The 21,178-nt window shown below is 37.5% G+C and overlaps 3 protein-coding genes across 5 annotated transcripts; 1 reads left to right on the top strand and 2 right to left on the bottom strand.

Moving 5' to 3' along the window:
• Positions 1–8,403: 8,403 nt before the first annotated feature.
• LOC144474933 (uncharacterized) lies at positions 8,404–13,357 on the bottom strand. 3 transcript variants are annotated; one of them, XM_078190341.1, is made up of 7 exons: positions 13,075–13,357; positions 12,074–12,558; positions 11,403–11,865; positions 11,052–11,209; positions 10,772–10,939; positions 10,174–10,632; positions 8,404–10,094 (listed from the first exon to the last, which is right to left on the bottom strand). In XM_078190341.1, exons 2-7 carry the CDS (start codon positions 12,525–12,527, stop codon positions 9,970–9,972), a joined length of 1,827 nt encoding a protein of 608 aa, XP_078046467.1. In that variant the 5' UTR covers positions 12,528–12,558; positions 13,075–13,357; the 3' UTR covers positions 8,404–9,969. The 3 variants fall into 3 exon arrangements, with proteins under 3 accessions (XP_078046467.1, XP_078046469.1, XP_078046468.1); XM_078190343.1 differs by having other exon boundaries at positions 10,177–10,632; XM_078190342.1 differs by having other exon boundaries at positions 12,074–12,551.
• Positions 13,358–14,416: 1,059 nt separating this feature from the next.
• Positions 14,417–15,968, top strand: Etfb (Electron transfer flavoprotein beta subunit). The gene is made up of 4 exons (XM_078190555.1): positions 14,417–14,720; positions 14,788–14,844; positions 15,071–15,469; positions 15,552–15,968. Exons 2-4 carry the CDS (start codon positions 14,791–14,793, stop codon positions 15,861–15,863), a joined length of 765 nt encoding a protein of 254 aa, XP_078046681.1. The 5' UTR covers positions 14,417–14,720; positions 14,788–14,790; the 3' UTR covers positions 15,864–15,968.
• Positions 15,969–16,210: 242 nt separating this feature from the next.
• On the bottom strand, positions 16,211–19,262 carry Epp (Ecdysteroid phosphate phosphatase). Its single transcript, XM_078190554.1, has 4 exons — positions 19,118–19,262; positions 18,527–18,764; positions 17,758–18,459; positions 16,211–17,682 (listed from the first exon to the last, which is right to left on the bottom strand). The coding sequence occupies exons 1-4, from the start codon at positions 19,222–19,224 to the stop codon at positions 16,891–16,893; spliced, it is 1,839 nt and encodes a 612-aa protein (XP_078046680.1). The 5' UTR covers positions 19,225–19,262; the 3' UTR covers positions 16,211–16,890.
• Between the last annotated feature and the right edge of the window lie 1,916 nt (positions 19,263–21,178).

Genomic DNA, 21,178 nt, shown 5'->3' with positions numbered 1-21,178 from the left:
CCAGCTTCTGTGTGTGCCCTCCATTCCGGCAAACTGAAATCACCGGAGAACGATCTTCGCGTTTTTACTTGACCCCCATTCGCGTTTTCAAAATCACGGGCCGTCCACGGCGCGCGATTCGCAACGCGACGGCCGGCGTTTTGAACGCGTTCGCATTGATTTGTTATTTGTTTGGGAACGAGGAGAGAACGTTTCCCAGAGCATTGCGACTGCAACTGCTACCGTGTCGACGCGCGGCATTGTTATTGTTGCCGTCCTGCATCCACTTAATGCGTTTCCGGAGTTTGTCAGAATTTTAAAGGAGGGGTTCCACACGCTTCCTAAACGATCTCGCCTATTTGTTTCTTTTTTTTCTCGCTTATCCAAGGCTAAAGTACGCAAGTGTGCCGGTGTTGTGGAATAAATGAGAAATACTCTTTTTGGAGACTGTACCCGCACGCTATTATCTCCTAGCGGTGTTTCAGAAGAAACATAGGCGTCGCCTTCGGCGATGCGATGAATGAACTTTAACGGAAAGCACTTTGTCACGTATACATCAGCTACCGTGGTAATCATTTTACACGTAGCTGGACAGAAAAAGCGGACAATTTATCAACCGGATGCACACTTGCGATTCTCCTCGCGAGAGACGTAACCCGTCCCCCGACCTCTTACGAATAAACACTGCGCTTGCAACAAATTCTCTTTTCGAGCAAAAACAAACGAATTGTGCGCAAATAGTATGGAATCTTGTAAGACGGAGTGAAAAGTTGCTAGTCTCGAATGTCGAATGTAGCGTCGACGAAGGAAAGTAGAAGCGGATGCGACTGATTGCAGCCAGCAATTTGCCGAAGGTGCGTGACCGTAGAAGTACAGTAAGCGCAAAGATGAGGAAATGTGATCGTGATCTTGGTCCCCCGGGTATCTACGCCACTGGCTCGGCAAGTACCCCCTTGCTCTCCCTGTACGGAAAGTCTCTGCCCACCATGCCACGCTATGCCGTGCTGTGCTGCGCCGTGCTACGGTTTGCCGTGCCATCCTCAACCGCGTAGCGTGGCTAGTTGTTTCTTTTCTTTATTCCTTTGTCGGAAAGTCGGTGGCGAGTCTCGTTTTTAAGAGAAGAGTAGAGGGGAGGAGGCAAAAGGAAAACGACAACCGCTCAGCAGGGGCTGAGGAAGGAATGGTCGGGTCCGGGGACCCGAGGGAACGGGGGGCAGGGCCACGCAGCAAAGAGAATAAAACGTACCGTTCAAAAACTCAGTACAGACTAACCTCGAAATAAAGCCGACAACGCGCTCGGGAAACCGAGGCACGTCTATTAATAATAAACTGTTTTCAGTTAAGTATTCGGCAATCGTATGGCGCGGCCGATGATCGGGTCTTGCGTACACGACACACCGTGCGGCCTTTTCCATCGAACCCAACGCGAAACCGTTCAACGTCTTCCGCCCGGCGCCCGTTCCGTTTGCGTTTCTTATGTAATATTACGTATGAATAGCGCGTGTATCCAGCACCGCTAAGAATGCTGGCCCTGTCTACAAAAAAATTCCCTTACCGCGCCTCGAAAATGAAAAGCGGCCACCGCCTCGTTCGCCCGGAATCGCGGCATTCGGGTCTAGTTTGACCCGTGATCGCAACTTTGGTTCGTCGACAGCCGGTTTAAATTACTGGATATTTGTGCTGAGGTCCAATTAGGGTGTCAACGTTGGTATCCGAGAGAAGGATGCAACGAAAGTCGATGTCGAAGTTCAAACATGCGTGGAAGCGGGAACCACTCCGGATAGACTAGTTCGAACAATCTCGTACACATGTCTCCGAAGCGTTGATTAATGACTAAGGGGTTGGTGACGCAAGAAGAGACGTTCCGGGGTGACCATTGGTTACCCTAATGACTAACGTTAAGAGATAAATGATTAGGAACAGTGGGACAGAGCAGTTGAGTCAGGACAAACATAGTTATCTAACGACGCCGATGGACATCTTACGTACACTCCGACTGGTTAATTAGCGATTTTGTTAAACGAGAAAACGAAAATGTTGTTTGCGTAACCGGAGGTAAATGTTGGGAGAGTTCGGAATTTACTCTCGGTTCTCGTTTTGCATGGTAACCGTTAATCTACCATTATCGCGCTGTGTCCCAATTTCTCGCTATCAAACGCGACACTCCAACTTTCGACCCTCAAACGTCAAAACTAACATCGATAGCGATCTCGTCCCGATAAAACGGTTCGCGATGTTTGCGATGAATCTGAAGTTATTTGTTGACCGCGCAGCATTATCGGTGCAGTACTAATCGGCAGGATCCGAACGATTTACAAACATCGTTATCAGTCCATCGATGCTAAAATTGAACGGTTTACCGCGTCGTCAACGTGTCGCGAAACGTATTACGATCACTAATACCGCTCCGCTCAGCAAAATGTCAGAGTATCGGTAATATCAGAGAATCGTGGCTGCTCAAGAGGAAGCGCGGTTTAATAAAAACGTTGGCTGATCACTGAAGTGAAAACGCCGAGTAGCATCGCGCATATATTAGATCGGATTTTCATATTTTTCTGCGGAATTACGGGCAAGCCGGCCTGTTAGAACGAACCGCGTAAAAAGCAGTTTCCTAAAATAAAACTTTAATTGGGATCATCGAGCTAATAAACGATTTATTCTCTTTTTATCCCAGCACAATTTACGCTCCGGTAAGTTTGACTGAAAAACCGCCAGCTCATATTTCCTGCAGCTTATCCGGCGTTACCGATTAAACCGTCTAAAGACGTTTCTATACAAACTTCCTGGGACAGGACTCCATTTTCTCTTCAATAGACTTAATGCCAGAATCACTCCTAAGATCTCCATTTCCGTTGCGACAGGAAAGATTAATGATAATTGAACTTGTATACGAGTTCATTCCATGGGCACTAACCGGCACACGATTATCCGGCATACCTTCTAATACGTGGAAGAAGAATTTCTACAGAATTTCATGCGGCCTCCACGAAACACCGGCGTTGCGTCAAAGCGTAGGAGCGGAGATTCAAATAGACATTTAAGTATAAACGGTGTCCCCCTAAAATGTCATCTTTATCGTTGAAAAATCTCGGAAACGGTCTTTTGTGCGGGTCCCCCGGGCCATCCGAAGAAAAACAGGAAGGAGGAAGGTGGAGTGGACGCCAGAGGAGGTAGGAGGAAACGAGAGGAGGACAGAGAGGGTCCGCGACAGGATCTTATAATTACGCTAATTAGGCAGTAACGCGTAAAAAGTGCGGCGCGAGTATTTATCGCGAGGTACCGTCGAAGGTACGAAGGTCGGCAAAGGAGGACGTCGCGCGCGACTGGATACGACAAGAAAGGCTATAATACAGTTTTGCCGCTACCAGCGGAGGCAGCGTAGCGTCGGCGAAAGCAACGACGCGCGATGGCGGGAATAAGGTGATATCGTCGTCGATTTCACTGTGCTTTCGTCACGATCGGACGTATAATTACAATCAAAATCAAGGACACCGGAGTACGCACGACCGTGACTCCCGCCGAGGTGTACTCTACCCGATAACGCTTATCCGGGACATCGGAACCCGTATCGGTACAGATAATCATCGAATGGACACGCCGATTTCGCTACTATCTGACATCTCCGGACGACCTCTCATCCCATGCTCAAACATCTGTCGCGTTCGATTCATAATCGCCAAGATTACGCGTCCCTCTTCACAATATGTCTATTTGGCTCGAAAAGCTGGCTGGTCACGGTGTCCGAACGGCTGTACTTTTGGGAATAGAAGACGCTCGAAGCAACAAGAAGTTGCTGATTGTTGCGCCCAGCAGACCGTAACTATACGGTTGAGAGAAAATTCTGAAAAAGTCACGGTTTTGGCTAGAAACGACTGAACACAGGCGTCGGGACGCGACGGTCTGTCCCCATGAAATTAGCTTATCCGTCCGGACTTGTCGGCTCGTAGCCGTCGGTGAGGCCCCGAGCAGGCAAGGGTTCGCCGTCGAGGCGAAATTATCGTTATCGGTGTTTTCCGTTCCATTTTTCCGCGACGGGCGACCGCCGACGAGGCGACCGTCGGACAGGGGCCGGGCGTGTGTGTGGTTGCTAGCCGTCAGAGAGATTTTTCTCTCATCAGACCGGGGAACAGGCCGGGTCTGAGAGCGTTTATGGGTACCTTTGCTGGACGGATTCGTCGGAAGGAGAAGCCCTGCGACGCTTGGCGTGGCACGGAGCGAGAGCCGTGGCGGGCTGAAGCGGGACAGGGGAGGGTGTAAGAGAGAGCCTCGACTGGATTACGGGGCCGGCTGGGTCGTGGTGCGGGTGTGGTGGGGAGGGTGGAGGGGTAGAGGAAGCGGTCGGCGCGTTTGATCTCGGCCGCGGGCGCCGACAAAGCGTTCATCCACTCTCCTACAACGGCGTGCTGTCTGGCGTGCGGGAGCGCGACAATGCGACTAACCAAAGCACGCGAGAGAGACAATGGATAAAGCGAGCCAGCCGGGCTAAGGTAGCGTGATACGGAGTAAGAAGGAAGAGAAGCGGAAAGAGCTTGAGCAACAACGTCGGACGGACGAATGGTGCTCTGCTCGCCGCGCCGCGCGGTCCGATTGGGGGAAAGGGAGAAAAACAGAGAGACCGAGGAACGCATGGGACGATGCTATGGAGAGAACGAACAACCGTGCAGCCCCGTGGATACGACGAGGACCGAGCGTAGAAGAAGACGGACCGCGAACCACCGACAAGGACGAACGGTGAAAGAGGAACGGACATAAAGAATTGGCGGGACAGAGACCGACGCGAAACAAAAGCGAGATGAATAGAGAGGGAACGAGAAAGAGCCACGGCGAAGGCAGGGGGTTGGAAGGATAGGGGAAGGGGGGAGAAAAAGATCCGAAGATCCGTTCCACGATCCGGTGTTCTGTCGCGCTCGCTTTAGCATGGCACAGCCACTCCCTGCCGGCCACACCAGCTTTGCTATTAATAAATAATGCTCCGTGATCCGCATTACAACTAAAGCGACTCGTTCTGCTTTCCCAGGTTTATTCTTGATCCCGAAATCTGGATACTCACGGATCTTCGCGACGGCTCTCTTCTTCCGTGTCGTCGTCTCTGGTCCTGAGCATCTTTCAGTGACGCTGAATGAATGCGCCCGAGTTTATTGGTCCCCGTCTCCAGTCTGCACGCTGTTCCGGGGAACGTGCCAAACCGTCCTTCGAACTCATAGAGACGTTTCAGGGCTTCTAATTCAGAGCATTTCAACCAACGACACGCTGGCCGACGGACGCGGTTCACGGAAACCACGATGGCGTCTACGCGTCAGTTTGTTACAACACCGTCATTTGTCGAAGGTTCAAGCCTCCTTCTTAGTTACTTTGTCCACCTAAAATGTTATAGTTTTCTTTTAACACGGAGAAATTCGGTGGAACATGTGGTATTTAATAATATTAATGCCAATGTTTGAGCCTACATACGTATAATAAAGAAACTATTACCCTTAATTGTTATGCAATGGATTGTGTAGTTGTATGGGTAATGTCGTCACGGCGGTGTCAAGAAGTTTTTAGCGGAACCGAGTTCTGGATTGCGCAGCAGGTTCGCACGAATAAAAACCGGCCGGTGTCACCAAACTCACAATATCTTTTATTATTTGTAAAACGTTGATTCTCAATTCATCATGAACTTAAATCACAGGGGACATACAGATTGCACCAACCATCATTAACTCGTGTGGTTAATCGAAGAAAATTATGGAATAACGTATACATAAAGGAAATAGTACACAGTACGACAGATAAAAGGTTCTTTGTATGTTCGTATTAGCCGTATAATTAGTTATCCGAGACTGTTGTGTAATGAAAACGCTCCTAATGGTAGAATCGCGTATAAATCGTATAGAATAACTTCTAGAAAAACGAATCTCAAAAGGAATCGGGGTCGCTTACTTGAAACACGTTTTCGATACGAAGAATTTTTTGGTTTTCTATTGTAATTTCATTTGTTGGGATCGATTCCGTAAATTTTGAGTTTGAAGTAGGCCGCGCGCTCGGTTTCAATTGATTCCCGATTCAATCTTCGTCGTTGATCAATACGAAACATGAATCGAACTTTCTCGTTTAAAACATTTGTGAAACTAAAACTTCAAATGAACATTATGTCCCCAGTTATGTGCATAAGAAATTCAAGATTATTTAGTATTATGTTGCACCGCTTGAAACTCTCGGTCGTTAATAACTTGAAATCAATTAACTTTTACAGATTTGGCTAAGGTATACTGTACACTTGCAAACGTGTTACGATGTGCTGAACACTTAGCAACGAAACAATAATAAACACTACAAATCTGACGAGAACAACGTTACTTAAAGTCTTTTTTAAATTCATTAAAAATGTCATCAAAAGTCAAATAGTTCTCGGAAAATCGATTCAATAGTCATATTGAAAACGGCAGTTTCAATTGAATAAATCTTGCTGATTCTTCTTATTCTGGGAACACTGTTAATACTTGATAAATAAATATACCAAATTCACATGGCAGCTTGGGAAAGTGGTTATTTTTTATCGCAACGTATTTCAAGTATAGCCCGATATTTTCGCATGTGGGCTGTACATTTTATCTATGTAAATATTCATCCTTATAAGAATCATACTTAGAGATAATCGCTCGATCTTTTTTTTATTTAATCATTATTTAAACGTCTATTCAAATGCGACACGCGTAATACGGTTTGTGTGCTTATTACATAATTCGAATGCAATCGTGACATTCAGATTAATTAGGGACATACGCTGTAAATTCATTGAAGCAGTGCTGGAAGTCAAGCGAGAGCCAATAATTGATTTCATGCGTCTTAGGACAGATCTTGTCAGAGGAATACTGCTTAAAAAGTTTTCAAACAATTGGCACAGTAAACTGACAATGGTTCTTTTTTAGAGTTGCTCGAATCATACGGAACGAAAGACACTTGGTATCACTATGCGAAACATCCTTCTCGGTGAAAACAACAACACTGTTATAAAGTTAAGTATGTTGTAGAAAGTCTTATTTAAATTTTGAATACAGTGCATGAAATATTGTTGAATGCCGACATGGTATGTTTGGAAATTCATTGTCGAGTCAATTTTGAACAAAGTACATGAGAAAGATATTTTAGATGGTTACACAAAGTGTCTTATGTATTTACTTAAAATATAAGCAGAAATTCATATCGCGATTAGAAATAAAAATTTCACAATATTGTGGAAAATAAGTCGTATCACGAGGTAGTTGAGATCTCATTGAACGCAATACATACTTTAAACCAGTTTGTCCCAAATTCGGACATAAAGTTTTTATACTTTCATGAGAAACTATTTGTACTTTGAATTTCAAATACACTTGCATGCAGCAAACACATCTTTGGCTTCTTTTTCAAAAATTCAGTCGGGATTAATCGAAATAAAAAATGAACGTTTTGTACACCGACGACGACCAACTACGATAATAAATTTGGGATTGACTGGCTTAAATGAAACATTTGTCGCGTACAAAAGAAATTAACGTGGTTTTCAATTTTATTCGTGTATAAGCGACAGATGATTTTCGTAGTGAATGATCTACACAGTATATACATTCAAAATTTTAATCTATGGAATTTAACATAGATTTTACCGGATTCTCAACAAATATCAGCCCGCACGCAAATGCATCGTTGCTTTTCGATTCAGTTTCCTTCGTACTAGGTATTTCGTCTTAGACATAGAAGTGGCTCACGAGAAGAATATCGAGAGCTGTATTTATACGCGTCGTGAAATTGATCGCCTCTCGAAAACAATAAAGTGCAGATTGACTTTGAAATTCATTTATATGTTACATGTCTTCCATTGACGCTCAATGATGACGTTGATCATTATTTTGCACCGTCCTCCGAATTACTTTGATATCATACAACTGATTCTCAGAAAGAAAATTGTTTGTTTGCTTTGAAAGCAAAAATTATTCGATATAACAATATAAGCAAATTTCTCGGTCTTCGTCGTTAGAATTTTTCCTTTTACTAAATTTATACATTACGTTTGCGTTATACTTTAAATTTATACATTATGTATGTGTATATTTAAATACAATATGCAATGGACCAATGACAGGATTGGTATCTTATTCATCTCCCATCTCGTGAATTAAATCCATTTGTTAACCATTTAATATAATAATTATCCTATTTCCAATAGAAGTCAATACGCCTATCATTTAAACGGCGTCCTTCTGTTGTTATTATGTTGTGTAAGCTTATGAAGTATATGTACATCGGTACATGGGTTCGGTGATGGTTAAAAACAGAAGTCGAAGTTTTGCAATTATTCCATTGCAACACACAATAATAAAGTGAGACACTCTACCAAATGAATAAGATACATTAGCCTTCAAGATTCCAAACGCTCGTAAATTTTTGTATTCATTTTCACAATTTCGATTACCTAATCTTTATTATGTACATACGTAGATAAAATCATGTAAGTGAGAAACCTACTTTCTCGTTTTATGTTTGTGCATGTTCAACGGCCGATGCATAAAGGTAAGTGCACACATCTCCGGAGACAGAATTTCTTTCGATTATAAAAAGCATTACAACTTAAATTTATACGAACTGTCTTCGATTGCGTTAGAAAAACTAAAGGCTTTTCATACTTTTATCTTATTTTTACGTAATATAACTTGTAAGGTGTTTTACTGTATCGCTGTAATGTGGAAAAGAAAAATACATGTCTCGATACCTTCGTTCAATGTACAGTATGCAATAAAATGACATTACAATAAATCCCCTTTTCTTAATTACTGACATAAATTTTTATACCCAATATTTCGACGCAATAGAAACTAGAAACTACGCAAAACTATAAGAAATTTAGATTTGGTGAAATGTAAATCATAATCATCTATCTCTCGGTAAATATACACTTTGTCCATAATCTTTGAAAAATAAAATAATACATAGATAAAGCATGTTTATACATTTTTCATCCAGACTTATCAGAGTAAATAAGTGCTGCTATTTTATCTTCTTTAAAGGAATATAATAATATGTTTAAGTGGCTAAATTATAGTCGGACACCACCGCAATTAATCAACGCGATTCTCTTGATTTCCATTCCTATAACAACGGATCATGCTAACGATTCAATGGTTAAAAATGATTCGAAAATAAACTATAATTAAACTTTATATCTTCTTTTTACTTTAGCCATAAGATTTTTCATTTTATGAATCCAAAGATTCAATAGACAAGGATTTACAGTTGAGGGCACTTTTTTTCTCTGCCTGTCTTTAATAATAGGCGCTGGACCATTCTGTATGCTATTTTTTAAACAGCAAGGATTCAGCGTAATGTACAGATATTGTACTTCTCTAAATCTACCGATCCATAACTTGGAGATCGATAATTCACGGATTGTTCTTACTCTCTGGTACTCTAACCACTTTTCTGTTTTAATCTTTTCACAGAGTACGCGCAAGCCCCAGACATATATATTTGTACATAGCTATCATATCCAATGGAAAGTGTACATTTAAACTCAACTGAATCACGTACAGTTCATTCACAACATCAAAAATAGACTATTGCAAGAGTGCATTAGCATGTGACACCCTGTAGATAGTTATTACTCAACCAAGGTACCGTTCTCATCATACATTCCGTGACTTTCTTCTCCTGTAAGGGAATCTGAAACGTAGACGATATGTACAAATTTTGTATGATATCACAATATCACTCTTATAAGTCTCTGAGTCTTATTCTTTTTCCTTCTTTCTTCAATTAAATGCGATTTGCCGCACAGTTATATAAATTGTTGATCCCACATTGTTGGACTATAATATAATGCAGCACCTGATAGATATAAGAATCTTGAGATCATTATATATTACATTACAAATTGATCGCAATTTTTAAAGAGTGTACTACGTGTACATATTGCCTACGGTACAGACTCTGTTCTAGGTGTAACACAGGAAAAACGCATGAATTACGTTAATCTTATGTTCGACCGCGCGGCTTTTTTCGAGAAGCTGTCTCTTCGCTTGACTGAATACCTGTGGTAGCAGCCATGCGTTTCGGACGTCCCGCCGCCTTATTACTCTGTTGCGTGTTTTGTGCAGTCGCTGAAAATCAAATAACGATACACAATTAAATTATACGATCAGCCACAATCACATTAAATTAAATAAACATGATTATTACCACGTTGTTTTGTCCTGGACATTGCACTTGTGTTGTTGTTACTTGGTTGTTTTGTAATCTTCTTGTTTTCACTCTTCTTTACATCAGCATTGTTTTTTGTTCCGTCCGCAGATGGAACTGCGTTAGCGGTACTTGTGGTTACACTAGTATTAACTGGAGTAGCACTAGCAGAAGTGGCAGCAGCCTCATTTCCAGACTTTGTGTTTCTGTTTAGCGCCCTTTCCGCTCTACTCGAACCCTTCGCTACGGACTTAGCGATAGCTAATGCTTTGTTAACAGTCCGCTTCTTGGAACGACTCGGTTTTGGAGATTTTTTCCCTGACTCGTCTTCAGGTGTTTCGTTCTCAGAGGAGCTTTCACTTCGTTTCGATTTTTTGCGCAAGCTTTGCTTCTGTTTATGTAAGATGTGACTTTTTCTTCTCTTCAATTGTGACTCATCCTTGTAGAGTGAAAGGTCAACTGTGGATAAGATATTAGAATTTCAATTTCGCGGTAAACAACAATTGAGTTATTACTACTTTATTTCACGTTCCCAATAATAAAGTACATTAAGAACTGACAGAAGCTTTTTTCCTCATAAGAAAAAATATGTACTAACGTCCATCCGGATGTTCCTCTGTTACCCGTGGTTTTTCGGATACACCAGCCTCGACGTCGATTGCTCTCTTCAAAATATTCTCTGTACGCAATAATTCTATCTTGGTTAGTTGATATTTATTCTTATCAACTTTGTTCAAGTTTAAATTTGTTAATATACAATCAAAGTCTGAAATTAAAAGAAAACTCAATACATACATACGTTTTGTTTTGTTTAGTATAAAATAAGAATCAATAGTATAATAACAATGAAACAAGATATACGTTCTGTACAAAATTACCTATAAAATCATAAAAGTCAGGTGAATATATTTCTCCATTATTTTTGTCTTGGGAAAGCCAACGTATACGAATTCGCCTGCTTGACTTATATATATTTTGCATTGCTTGACATACATAAAAGCTCCCTTCTGCATTTCTCACAGCCAAAAATTCATTTCTAATAACATACGTTAGTAAAAATTAATGAATATAGAATTCATAAAAAAAAGCATTAATAGTTCTCTTATATTCAGATGAATAATTAATAGAATTCACAATTTTATCAACATTTTTCATTACACTATATTTTATGTACATTTATACAAAACGATTAATTATACATTTCTCTCAAGTACAAAAATTTCACTCACTTGTAGAATACTATAAGTTTGTCATCAGGAGCTTTTGATGGTGGTGGTTTATTTAAATTCTTGACAATTAATGCAATTTCTGGTAATGGACTTTGATAAGGCTGTGTTTGGATTCGATTTCGTTTTGGCTTGCTTGCTCCATCTGAAGTTGCTTGTGATCCTTTCAAATCTTTCAATTCTCTAGATCTTCTTTTATTGGCTTTTGGTGAACCAGTAACTTTTGTCTCAACCTTTGGTGGATTACTTGATTGAACTGTTGCAGAATTATCTGCTGTGACTTTCAGATTTTGAGCCGTGGCCTTTGTCTTCTGATTATCAGGTTTGACTGGTGCATCATCCGGTTTATGCACAGATGTATCCTTTTTCAAAGGTGCACTGACTGGCGTTGCTTCAGATTCTTTTGAACCATTATTTACGGGAGCTTTCTTTTCTTCAACTTTGTTTTGTGGCGGTGGACATAATGCTAAAGTAACATATATATTTATGTATTTCTCATTTATTAAATCATTAAAATATTGCAATATTTATTAATAATTTTTCCCGTAACTATTGTTCCATGTTTGCTTATAAGAGTGATAAATGCAAATTGTTGAACAAAAAAACAAATGTGTACCAATTATCTAAATACAAAATTAATAAAACATAAAAACTAATTGTCAAGTTTTACTAACCAGGAAAATCTAAACCCATAGAGGTCATCTCCTGCTCTGTTTGAATCTCTCTTTGAGACTCTTGTGTAGGATTGTCTGGACTAAGATTATTATTCCTGTTAGATTCGCTTTGCTTGATAGCAGCAGATATAGTCTGCTCGGTATCAGTTTTAATAATTTCTACTCCATTTGGAATCAATTTGTCCAAGTCCGATTCTTTTTCAGAATTACCGCTTACATATGGCGGTGTCTGGTACACAGAGGGTCTGTGATCTTGCACTAGACTCAAAGGTTGACTGGGTGGTTGCAATGTGACATAGCTCAACCCAGTTCCTGGTAAAGGTTTCATAGCTCCTGGCTCCGAGCCTGGTACAACCTTTTGTGCCATCGCATTCATTGGAAGAATGGAGTGAGTGGTAGAAGTTGGAGAGGTACCTACTCCTGGTATCGTTGATTTTAAGGCCGATGCACTCATTTTGTTCTGACTAAATACGTCTCTCTAAATGCTTATAAAAAATCATTAACCATTAAATGGAACTGTATCATAGACAAATACAATGTATATAAGAAACCGAAGTAAATACATGCGAACAGCTCTTGTGTAACAGTTTAAACAAATATCAGGTTATATCTATAGAGTGTTGCACTACCAACATTCGCTAATACATGAAAGATTACAAGAAATTAATAAATTATTAGAGCTATCTTGGTGATAGGAGAAATACATCTTAAGGTTTGGTCATTCAAATCCATGAGACAACAAACAACTAAAGTCAAATAAATTAACGAAAGAGCTTGAAGGAGACATAGGAAACCAAAACGTAGGAAGAAAACATTGCATTAACACGAAAAAACGAGGGAGAATCCAAGGAAAAGTTGGGGCACAGAGGGTGGCTGCGGAGGGAGGGGGTAATTAGAGGAGTAAACATAAACACGAAGGAAACTCTCAATGATTTTAAATTTTGAGAATATGCGGAGAATTCGAAGAATAAATTCAATAATAAACAGCTACGTATAATTACCTTGACGTTATCAGGTCCTGAATATGGATATATATTCCCTTACTAAACCTCCACGGATTGTTGACCACTGCGCGTTAACACACGGTTAACTCATTTTCCCACACACTTCCTTGATGCGTGAACGCTTTTTCTCAGCTAACATTTCATTCGGCATACACTCAGCATAGTCAGCTTACCAAAGATACTCACTTAACTTACCGAATTCTACAAAACAAAACGATAAAGGCTTGCGCGCTATAGAAAGCCGTGATTTTACCCGCACGAAAAAAACAGGAATGCCAGACGTTAGATGGCGTCGGTTCTTGGACGCCATGTGTGGCGCAAACTTGATTTTATATGCATTCTGATTGGCTCCGAAGCAATCGCTCGAATTCTCTTTTGTGATAAATTTTATTAAAATATAAAAATTACATGAGAATATTTGTATATTCGGTAGTTTTTCTTTTTTTAAATTAACATTTACTTATCGTTTTTTTTCACAAAAATTATGCGAGCTTATCGAATTCTTCGTTAGAGATATTGAAAGTTACAAAATACACATTGTCTTTTTATATTTAATCATCATAATGCGAACAAAATTTGTTTCAAATATTATCTTGTGACAATGGATATTTTAACATTTGCAAATAAGAAATTATGATTTAAACATGTGACGTCATTATTATAATTTTTTCTACTAATTTTATGTTATCTATAATTGTTTCACGTCATTCTTCATTTATTTCTAGTTCAGTAATATGTAGGTTAAATATTGCCGTCCTCGTAATAAACGCAAATACATAATTTACTTTCAGATTTGTACTTAATATTCGTTATACTATTTTTTACAGTGGTTTTATATTAACATATCTATGGCAAATGATTTATATTAAAATTATTTCCGAACTAGCAGTTACTGCTGGATAGTATTCACCAGCTAATTCATAATTGTAAATCTAAATAACGTATTTGTTAAAAAATTTATGTTAAATTTACCTGTTTATTTTATTCATGTAAAAAAAGTTAATTAATGCCAGTAAATTGTACGATTCGTTTCCTTATTCTTTCCTTCGGTGCACGTTTATCGCAAACGCGCCATTTTATGCTACAAAATTGAAAATGGCCTTAAGACATATTTGCTGAGGTAAACAGAGGCGATAAAAAATAGCATTGTAAATTCCTCTTAAACTTCATCGTATGCAATTATATAAGACGTGTTTACTTTTATGTATTGGTGTAAGTTTACGCGATTATAACTGCAACTTTTATCTGGTACAAAAAGATCAGATCCATGGAAGGAGTTATCGCACATAAGCAATATTCTTACTGCCATGTCATAGCCATATGTATTTATATAAATAGATAAGCCAATCAGATGTAATTCAAGGCTGACGTCACCTTGGCCCAAAAATTTAAAACACTATGTTTACTGTACCGTTTTTGTAGTTAAATACTTAATTATTTAATTTTTCTGGATTTCTGTACTGTAATTTACAGCCCGAAACAGCCATGTTGTCGTGTTTACTTACGACAACGCGAACTAGATGAAAATATGTCCATGAAACGAACATACTTGTTTCATATCACGAGAGGAATTGAACTTTAGACCACTGCCGTTGAATTAGTCCCGCCACGTATAAGTGAGGTTGAGCAATTGATACTTTAGGGTAAATGTTTCTTAAAAGAATTCATTCTAATTTTTAATTTTGTATAATATATCGATCTGTTTATTAGTTAATGATGGCGCGTGTACTTGTAGGAGTGAAGAGAGTTATCGATTATGCAGTTAAGGTACAATTTAATAATATATTTATAATTGTGTAAAGGTATATTTGAACACTGTTGATATATACCGACTGTTTAATTTTATTATAGAAATTGATGTATATTTTAATATAAGAATCCATGATAAATATCATGAATTGTTAAACCTGTTGTATATTTCTTATAAAATTCAATATTGAAGATAATTGTATTTTTTATAATATTTGCAAATTTGTTTCTCATTTCATTTCAGATACGCGTAAAAACAGATAAAACAGGTGTTGTAACAGATGGAGTTAAACATTCAATGAACCCTTTCGATGAAATTGCAATTGAGGAAGCTGTACGAATGAAAGAGAAGAAATTAGTTCAAGAAGTAATTGCAGTTTCATGTGGACCGTCACAGTCTCAAGATACATTAAGAACTGCCCTTGCAATGGGTGCTGATAGAGGAATTCATGTTGAAATATCTGGACCAGAGTATGAAACTCTGCAACCTTTTCATGTTTCTAAAATTTTAGCAAAGTTAGCTCAAGATGAGAAAGCAGACTTAGTTATTGTTGGTAAACAGGCTATAGATGATGATTGCAATCAAACCGCACAAATGATTGGAGGCATTTTAGATTGGCCAACTGGAACATTCTGTTGCAAAGTATGTTGATAACATTGAAATGTTAAACCATATTATGTAAAAATAATTTTTTAATCATATCATAATTTGTCCTTTACATTAGGTAGAGAATAATAATGGTGAGCTAACAGTTACACGCGAAGTTGATGGGGGTTTGGAGACTATTAAATTGAAAACACCAGCAGTTTTAAGTGCTGACCTCCGTCTTAATGAACCACGCTATGCTACATTGCCAAATATTATGAAAGCTAAGAAGAAGCCAGTGAAAAAAATTACACCAAAAGACCTAGGTGTAGATACTTCTCCCAAAATTGATATATTATCAGTTGAAGAACCACCAGTTAGACAAGCTGGTACTATTTTACCAGATGTTGATAGTTTAGTTGCAAAACTGAAGGAAAGTGGACATATTTAATAATATGTTATTGTTAAATATATTGATAGATTTATCTCATTGTCTTTGTACTCATTACATTTTTATTAAATGTTACTGTATATAGAACAGTTTTTTTATACAGCATGAGATGGTGTATCTTATATCTGAATAAATTTTTATCGCATAAAGTAAAGCAGTAGGTCCCCTTATGATATAACTATATTCATAATAAAATATTGTAACATTTTATATATTTATATGTTTCTTTGGTAAATAACAACACTGTCTTTTCTACATTGTTTTTTGTACTTCTATATTTTCACACAGTATTCACACACTATCTATTTCTGATAGTGCTTAGAATATGTGTGAAGAGATACTTTTCAATATTATTAGTTTTTACGAATTTCTACGTATATAAATTTTTGATAACAGCGGATTAATCCTTTAGCAACCATTTCGGTAATAGGTCTTAAATTTTATTAAGTACTTGTGGTTGCAGAATATATGTAACATTATATGTTACATGTATTCTATATGAAATGGTATTTTTAAAATACTTGTAGATTCAAAAATTTCAATGCACAGTCAATTGACAAGTTATTTTAAATATTCTTAATTCGTATTGTGGGATTTGATTTGAAAGCATTTGAAATTACTAATATTTTTTATCATAAACTAGATATAGTGTGTATGTACTGTTTTACGAAATATCTTTTTAAACATTAAATATGAAATCTATGACAAAATATTTTTCTATTAACTATTATATTGAAACGTGGAATCCATACAATCTTTATGAAGATTAGACTATAAGTTATTCTATATCCTTTTCGAAGGAAAAGGGAGGATCAAATGCCAATACCCGTATCATTTCCGTATCGAAACTAACTGTATGTAACTGTGAACAACAACCTATTGCTTTCAATTTGTTGTAGATTATAAATAACCCAACCCAAAAAGTTATATCATAAATATTCGTCATCTCTTTTAAAATATTTTGTATAAATTAAAAAGTTAAAAGAAAACTTATTGGGTCGCAAAACTTAAAATAATGTTCATATTTTCACAATAGTACTTTCCAGTCAAATCTGGTATTACTAGTATGTGTGATAGGTGGAAACGGTGGCGGATGAATTTGCCAACCATCTAACCCTTCACGAGCTGTTAGGCACGCTAAATATGGTACTCTTTGTGCTAATTTAGTAACTTCAGCAGCTGGTGGTACTTTACCACCTGTTAATTGTCTAGTACAAGCTGCTAATGAGGCTGCATGAGCTACTATTAATATATTTCCTACAGTACTTTCAATAATTCGTTTAATTAATTCGTAACTTCTTTCGTAATACTGTGCTGCATTCTCTGTTAATGGAAGCTCTTTTGCTTTAATAACTGGGTCGTAACTTTTATCTATATTAAAGCCTGCCTTTATCAACTCGTCAGATGTCATCCAAACGGGTATACCATTCGAGTACCATGCCAACCATTCTATTAAACCTGGTTCTACTTTCATTGGAATATTTGAATCGAACCCTTTCAAAATATGTGCCAATGTTTGTATACATCTCAATGATGGAGACGTAAAGGCTACATCTATTTTAATACTAGAAGATTTCATTGCTTCTCCTACCAAGCTTGCTTGCATTTCGCCTACAGTTGTTAAAGGGCTATCATTTTGGAAGTCTTGTATATTTCTTGATGGAATTTCCTTTGGCATATTTAAGTCCCTCCGAACGTAAGAGCCATTTGATTCAAAACAGTAAGGAATCCATGTCCCAAATGTAAAGTCTACTCTTTCTCCATGGCGGCAAATAAATATTTGTCTTGCAGAAAGTGAAACCGCTTCAGAGGCTTCGAGCTACATAAAAAGAAAAATGTTAAGAGTAAAATCTAATATAATACATCTAATAGAATAACAAGTAATAGCATTTACTGGTTCAGTAGTTGCTGGTAGTCCATCAGGACAATCTGTAGAATCATTTTCTAACAATACTGGTGGATTTCGTGTTAAAGGTATTTCATCTTTTTCTATAGTTTCATTTTTATTATCAGTGAACTGTATGGTAGTATGCAAGGTCCACGAATCTGACTGTGCCGTCCGTTTCGTATGATTTAAAGGCAAATAACCTGACATACCAGTTAACCAAGAGATACCTCCCACCCGACCGTCTGTGGACAAACTACATGTCCCTTCTGGAATGTATATATAGTCTCCAACTCTTAATTCTAATTCATCGTATTTTCTGGGCATATAAGCATGTGTCACTTGATGCACATGTGCATTTTGTAGCCTTGAGTCTCTAGAATACAATCTAAGTTCCCAACTAGCCGATGAAGTTAGCGTTAGCTTTTCTACCATTGAACGAAGTTCTTGGTAGAGGTTGCTGGAGAACTGATAAATCAAAGTCAAATGGAATGACTTCACTCTGGGCTTTGCAGAAATGCCCATACTAGTTAGTTTATTTACATATCGAAGAGCAATGTTTTCCAACCATGCTGCATTGAAGTCTTTCACAAAGAGACCCATGAAGTTTGGAGAAATATAGGTCTCCAGTTCAATATGATTGGTTAATTCATCCTGATTAACTATATTTACAAGGGCATTCACCAACTCTTCAGTTGATTCGTCTGGAGCCTGCAAGCAAGATTGTTATGTTTTTTTCTATGTTTTTAATCAATACATTGGTAATATTGTATCATACTTTGAAAAATGACACAAGTGTAATATGTGGCATGTAATTGTGAGCTCTATTCCACATTAAGTCTTTGCTTTCAGACCAAAATCTCTTGAGCTGCTCAGCCAATGCACCTGTTGGACACACGTATAAAACATATTGCCTTTGCGTATCACAATTTAAAGTTGGGTCTGCAACATGAGCCACTAGCCAATCATGTGCCAATTGAACACCTCGATGTCCTGTAGCAGCCAATGCTTTTTCCCTTTAATGAAAACATGTTTGTTGTAGTTATCATTGAGTAGACTACTATTTCTACTCATCACTTTTTAGTATAGTACAAGATGTAAACACTGTAGGATATGATATATTGTATGCAATGTGTTGTTTTATAGAAAAGCAAAAGAAGTTAATGACTCAAACGATTTAGACCTTAATCTTTAAACTTGAAAATAAGTGAATTAGTATAAATCATTGTAGTGGGGAGACGGAGATAGTAGTAATACTTTAAGTTTGACAGCTGTTTGTTTACAATGCACAGTGCAAACGTTCGTCAGGATTCGTAAGAATACAACGAAAGAGTGACAACGTTTTACGAATGTAATATATGGTACTCACGCTCGGTGTTTAGAAAAACCCATCTGCAATAGCGTTTGCAATGGGGTCAAGTGTTGTTTTGAAATTTTCGTCGGAGTTGGATTTTTCCGTGGCGGTAACGTCGCCATGACGGTACATTACATTCGATAGATGCTACCAACATCGCTGCAACGAATGTTTTACAGGGATACATGAAATTTTAAATAGAAATCTGTACGTATTCTTACATTATTATCACCTATTTACGTAAAAAACAGTAATATGGAATATATCCTTCGATATTTATAAATGACTCGAATGGATGACATTTTAGCTTTGAGATAAATCCTGAAAAGAAAAATATTATTTGTTTTAAGCTTTCATAAATTTCAAATAGTTACAGAATAGGAATAAGTTATTTTACTAGATAGATTAAACGTACAGCTATTTTTATCCAATTTTATTCATTTAATACAGTTTTTTTAGCCTTTAAAACGATACTGATTTTACACTTATTTTGACGTCAGCCATTTTGAATATTATTTCAAATAAATGTGTAAATTGAATGCGTGTTTCTCATGAATGTATATAAATGTAGCATGATTTTCTACTCTAGTCAATCGAATTTTGAGGTAATATTGATTACAATACAAATTTGTTACGGTAGCAAATAAACATTTTATCTTTAATTATGTAATACGCTGCAATAGACTGAGTTATACGCAACAACCGAGAAAAATAATTTCATATCACCAAGTTCAATCATAATAACTTATTCTGATATAGCTATATTCTTACTTTTATTGAATTATCATTTATTAATTTCATTTATCTGTGTCCTTACCGACTTTTTCTCATCCCCGATTAGCCCCGATCGCTTACGAAATTTCATCGTGCCTTTTTAAATAAACTGGTAATATTTGACACATTTAATGTAATTTTATTTATATTAAAATTATAAAATCCAAGAGAAATTCAAACAACCCTCGCAGCACATAATATACAATTATTATAGTATATATTGCAATCAGACCCTGCTAATAATTAGATGTAGCCGAAAATTTCGATCTGTTGTTCTTGAATTCGCAATTCTCGAATAGTTGTTACAAAGTCGAAATTTTCGAGCTTTATAGGGTTATAAATAATTGTATGCAAGTTATTATTTATTTTCCGCGATTTAATGATTCGCATTCACCGATGATACAACTATCGACGTCATCTTTAACTCGTTATGGCACCATTTTCTATTTTCGGTGCTGTAAATATGTAAAGAATATTTGTCAGACGAGCATAACAAGATTATAGTAAACGAAATACTCGTGACGTGATAAATATATACTATCTGAATACGTTTATCCTTTTACATTTTGTACCATCTGGCTTTCTTTGGTATTCCCGTAATGATATAGCGTTGCGCACAAGTACATTCATGGTAAACCCTTTAATAACAAAATTGTGAGACGCTAAGTATTTTATCTCATTAACATTCCATCGTAATTACAGAGATCTATAATCAACGTCATTATTGCACGGCGCGGTGCAACTTTGCTGTTAATAGAAAATTAACTTCAGCTGCTCAAGGAATTTGTACTTTTACGTACAGTCAGTTCGTATATCGTAACTCGAGCTCTACAATTGTGTAGACAATGCGAGTTGAACAAATATAAACGATGAATATGAATAGACGTTACTACTATTTGTTTTATTGAAACAATGATTCAATTGCTTTATCGTAAAATGCTATCGTTGCCAAGAAGTGAGTGAAAAGTAAAAAAAGCTGATTTGTCGACGTGCTTATTAATTTGTTCGACTATATTGTGATAAATGCGTAATACAGAATGAGTACATTTGCTTGTCTGCGTCTAAAGATCTGAGAGAATTCGATTAGTCGTTGCAATATATTTTTTGGCAGTCGATTCAGCCATTTCATTCCACAAAATACTTGTGGTAGAGGAAGATTACGTGTTCCATGTTTGCAAGTCACTATGAATTTCTGCGAATGCAATGGAATTTATAAGAAATCTAATGTAGACAGGATCAAGGGACTTTTCATGCATCCTAGAAATCATTAAATTATTATATTTCATAATAGTGAAGCAATAT

This window comes from Augochlora pura, chromosome 9, assembly GCF_028453695.1.
Source record: "Augochlora pura isolate Apur16 chromosome 9, APUR_v2.2.1, whole genome shotgun sequence".
NCBI classification, from domain to species: Eukaryota; Metazoa; Arthropoda; class Insecta; order Hymenoptera; family Halictidae; genus Augochlora; species Augochlora pura.
The sequence above is the reverse complement of the archived record's forward strand: the minus strand, read 5'-3'. Positions and strand labels throughout refer to the sequence as shown.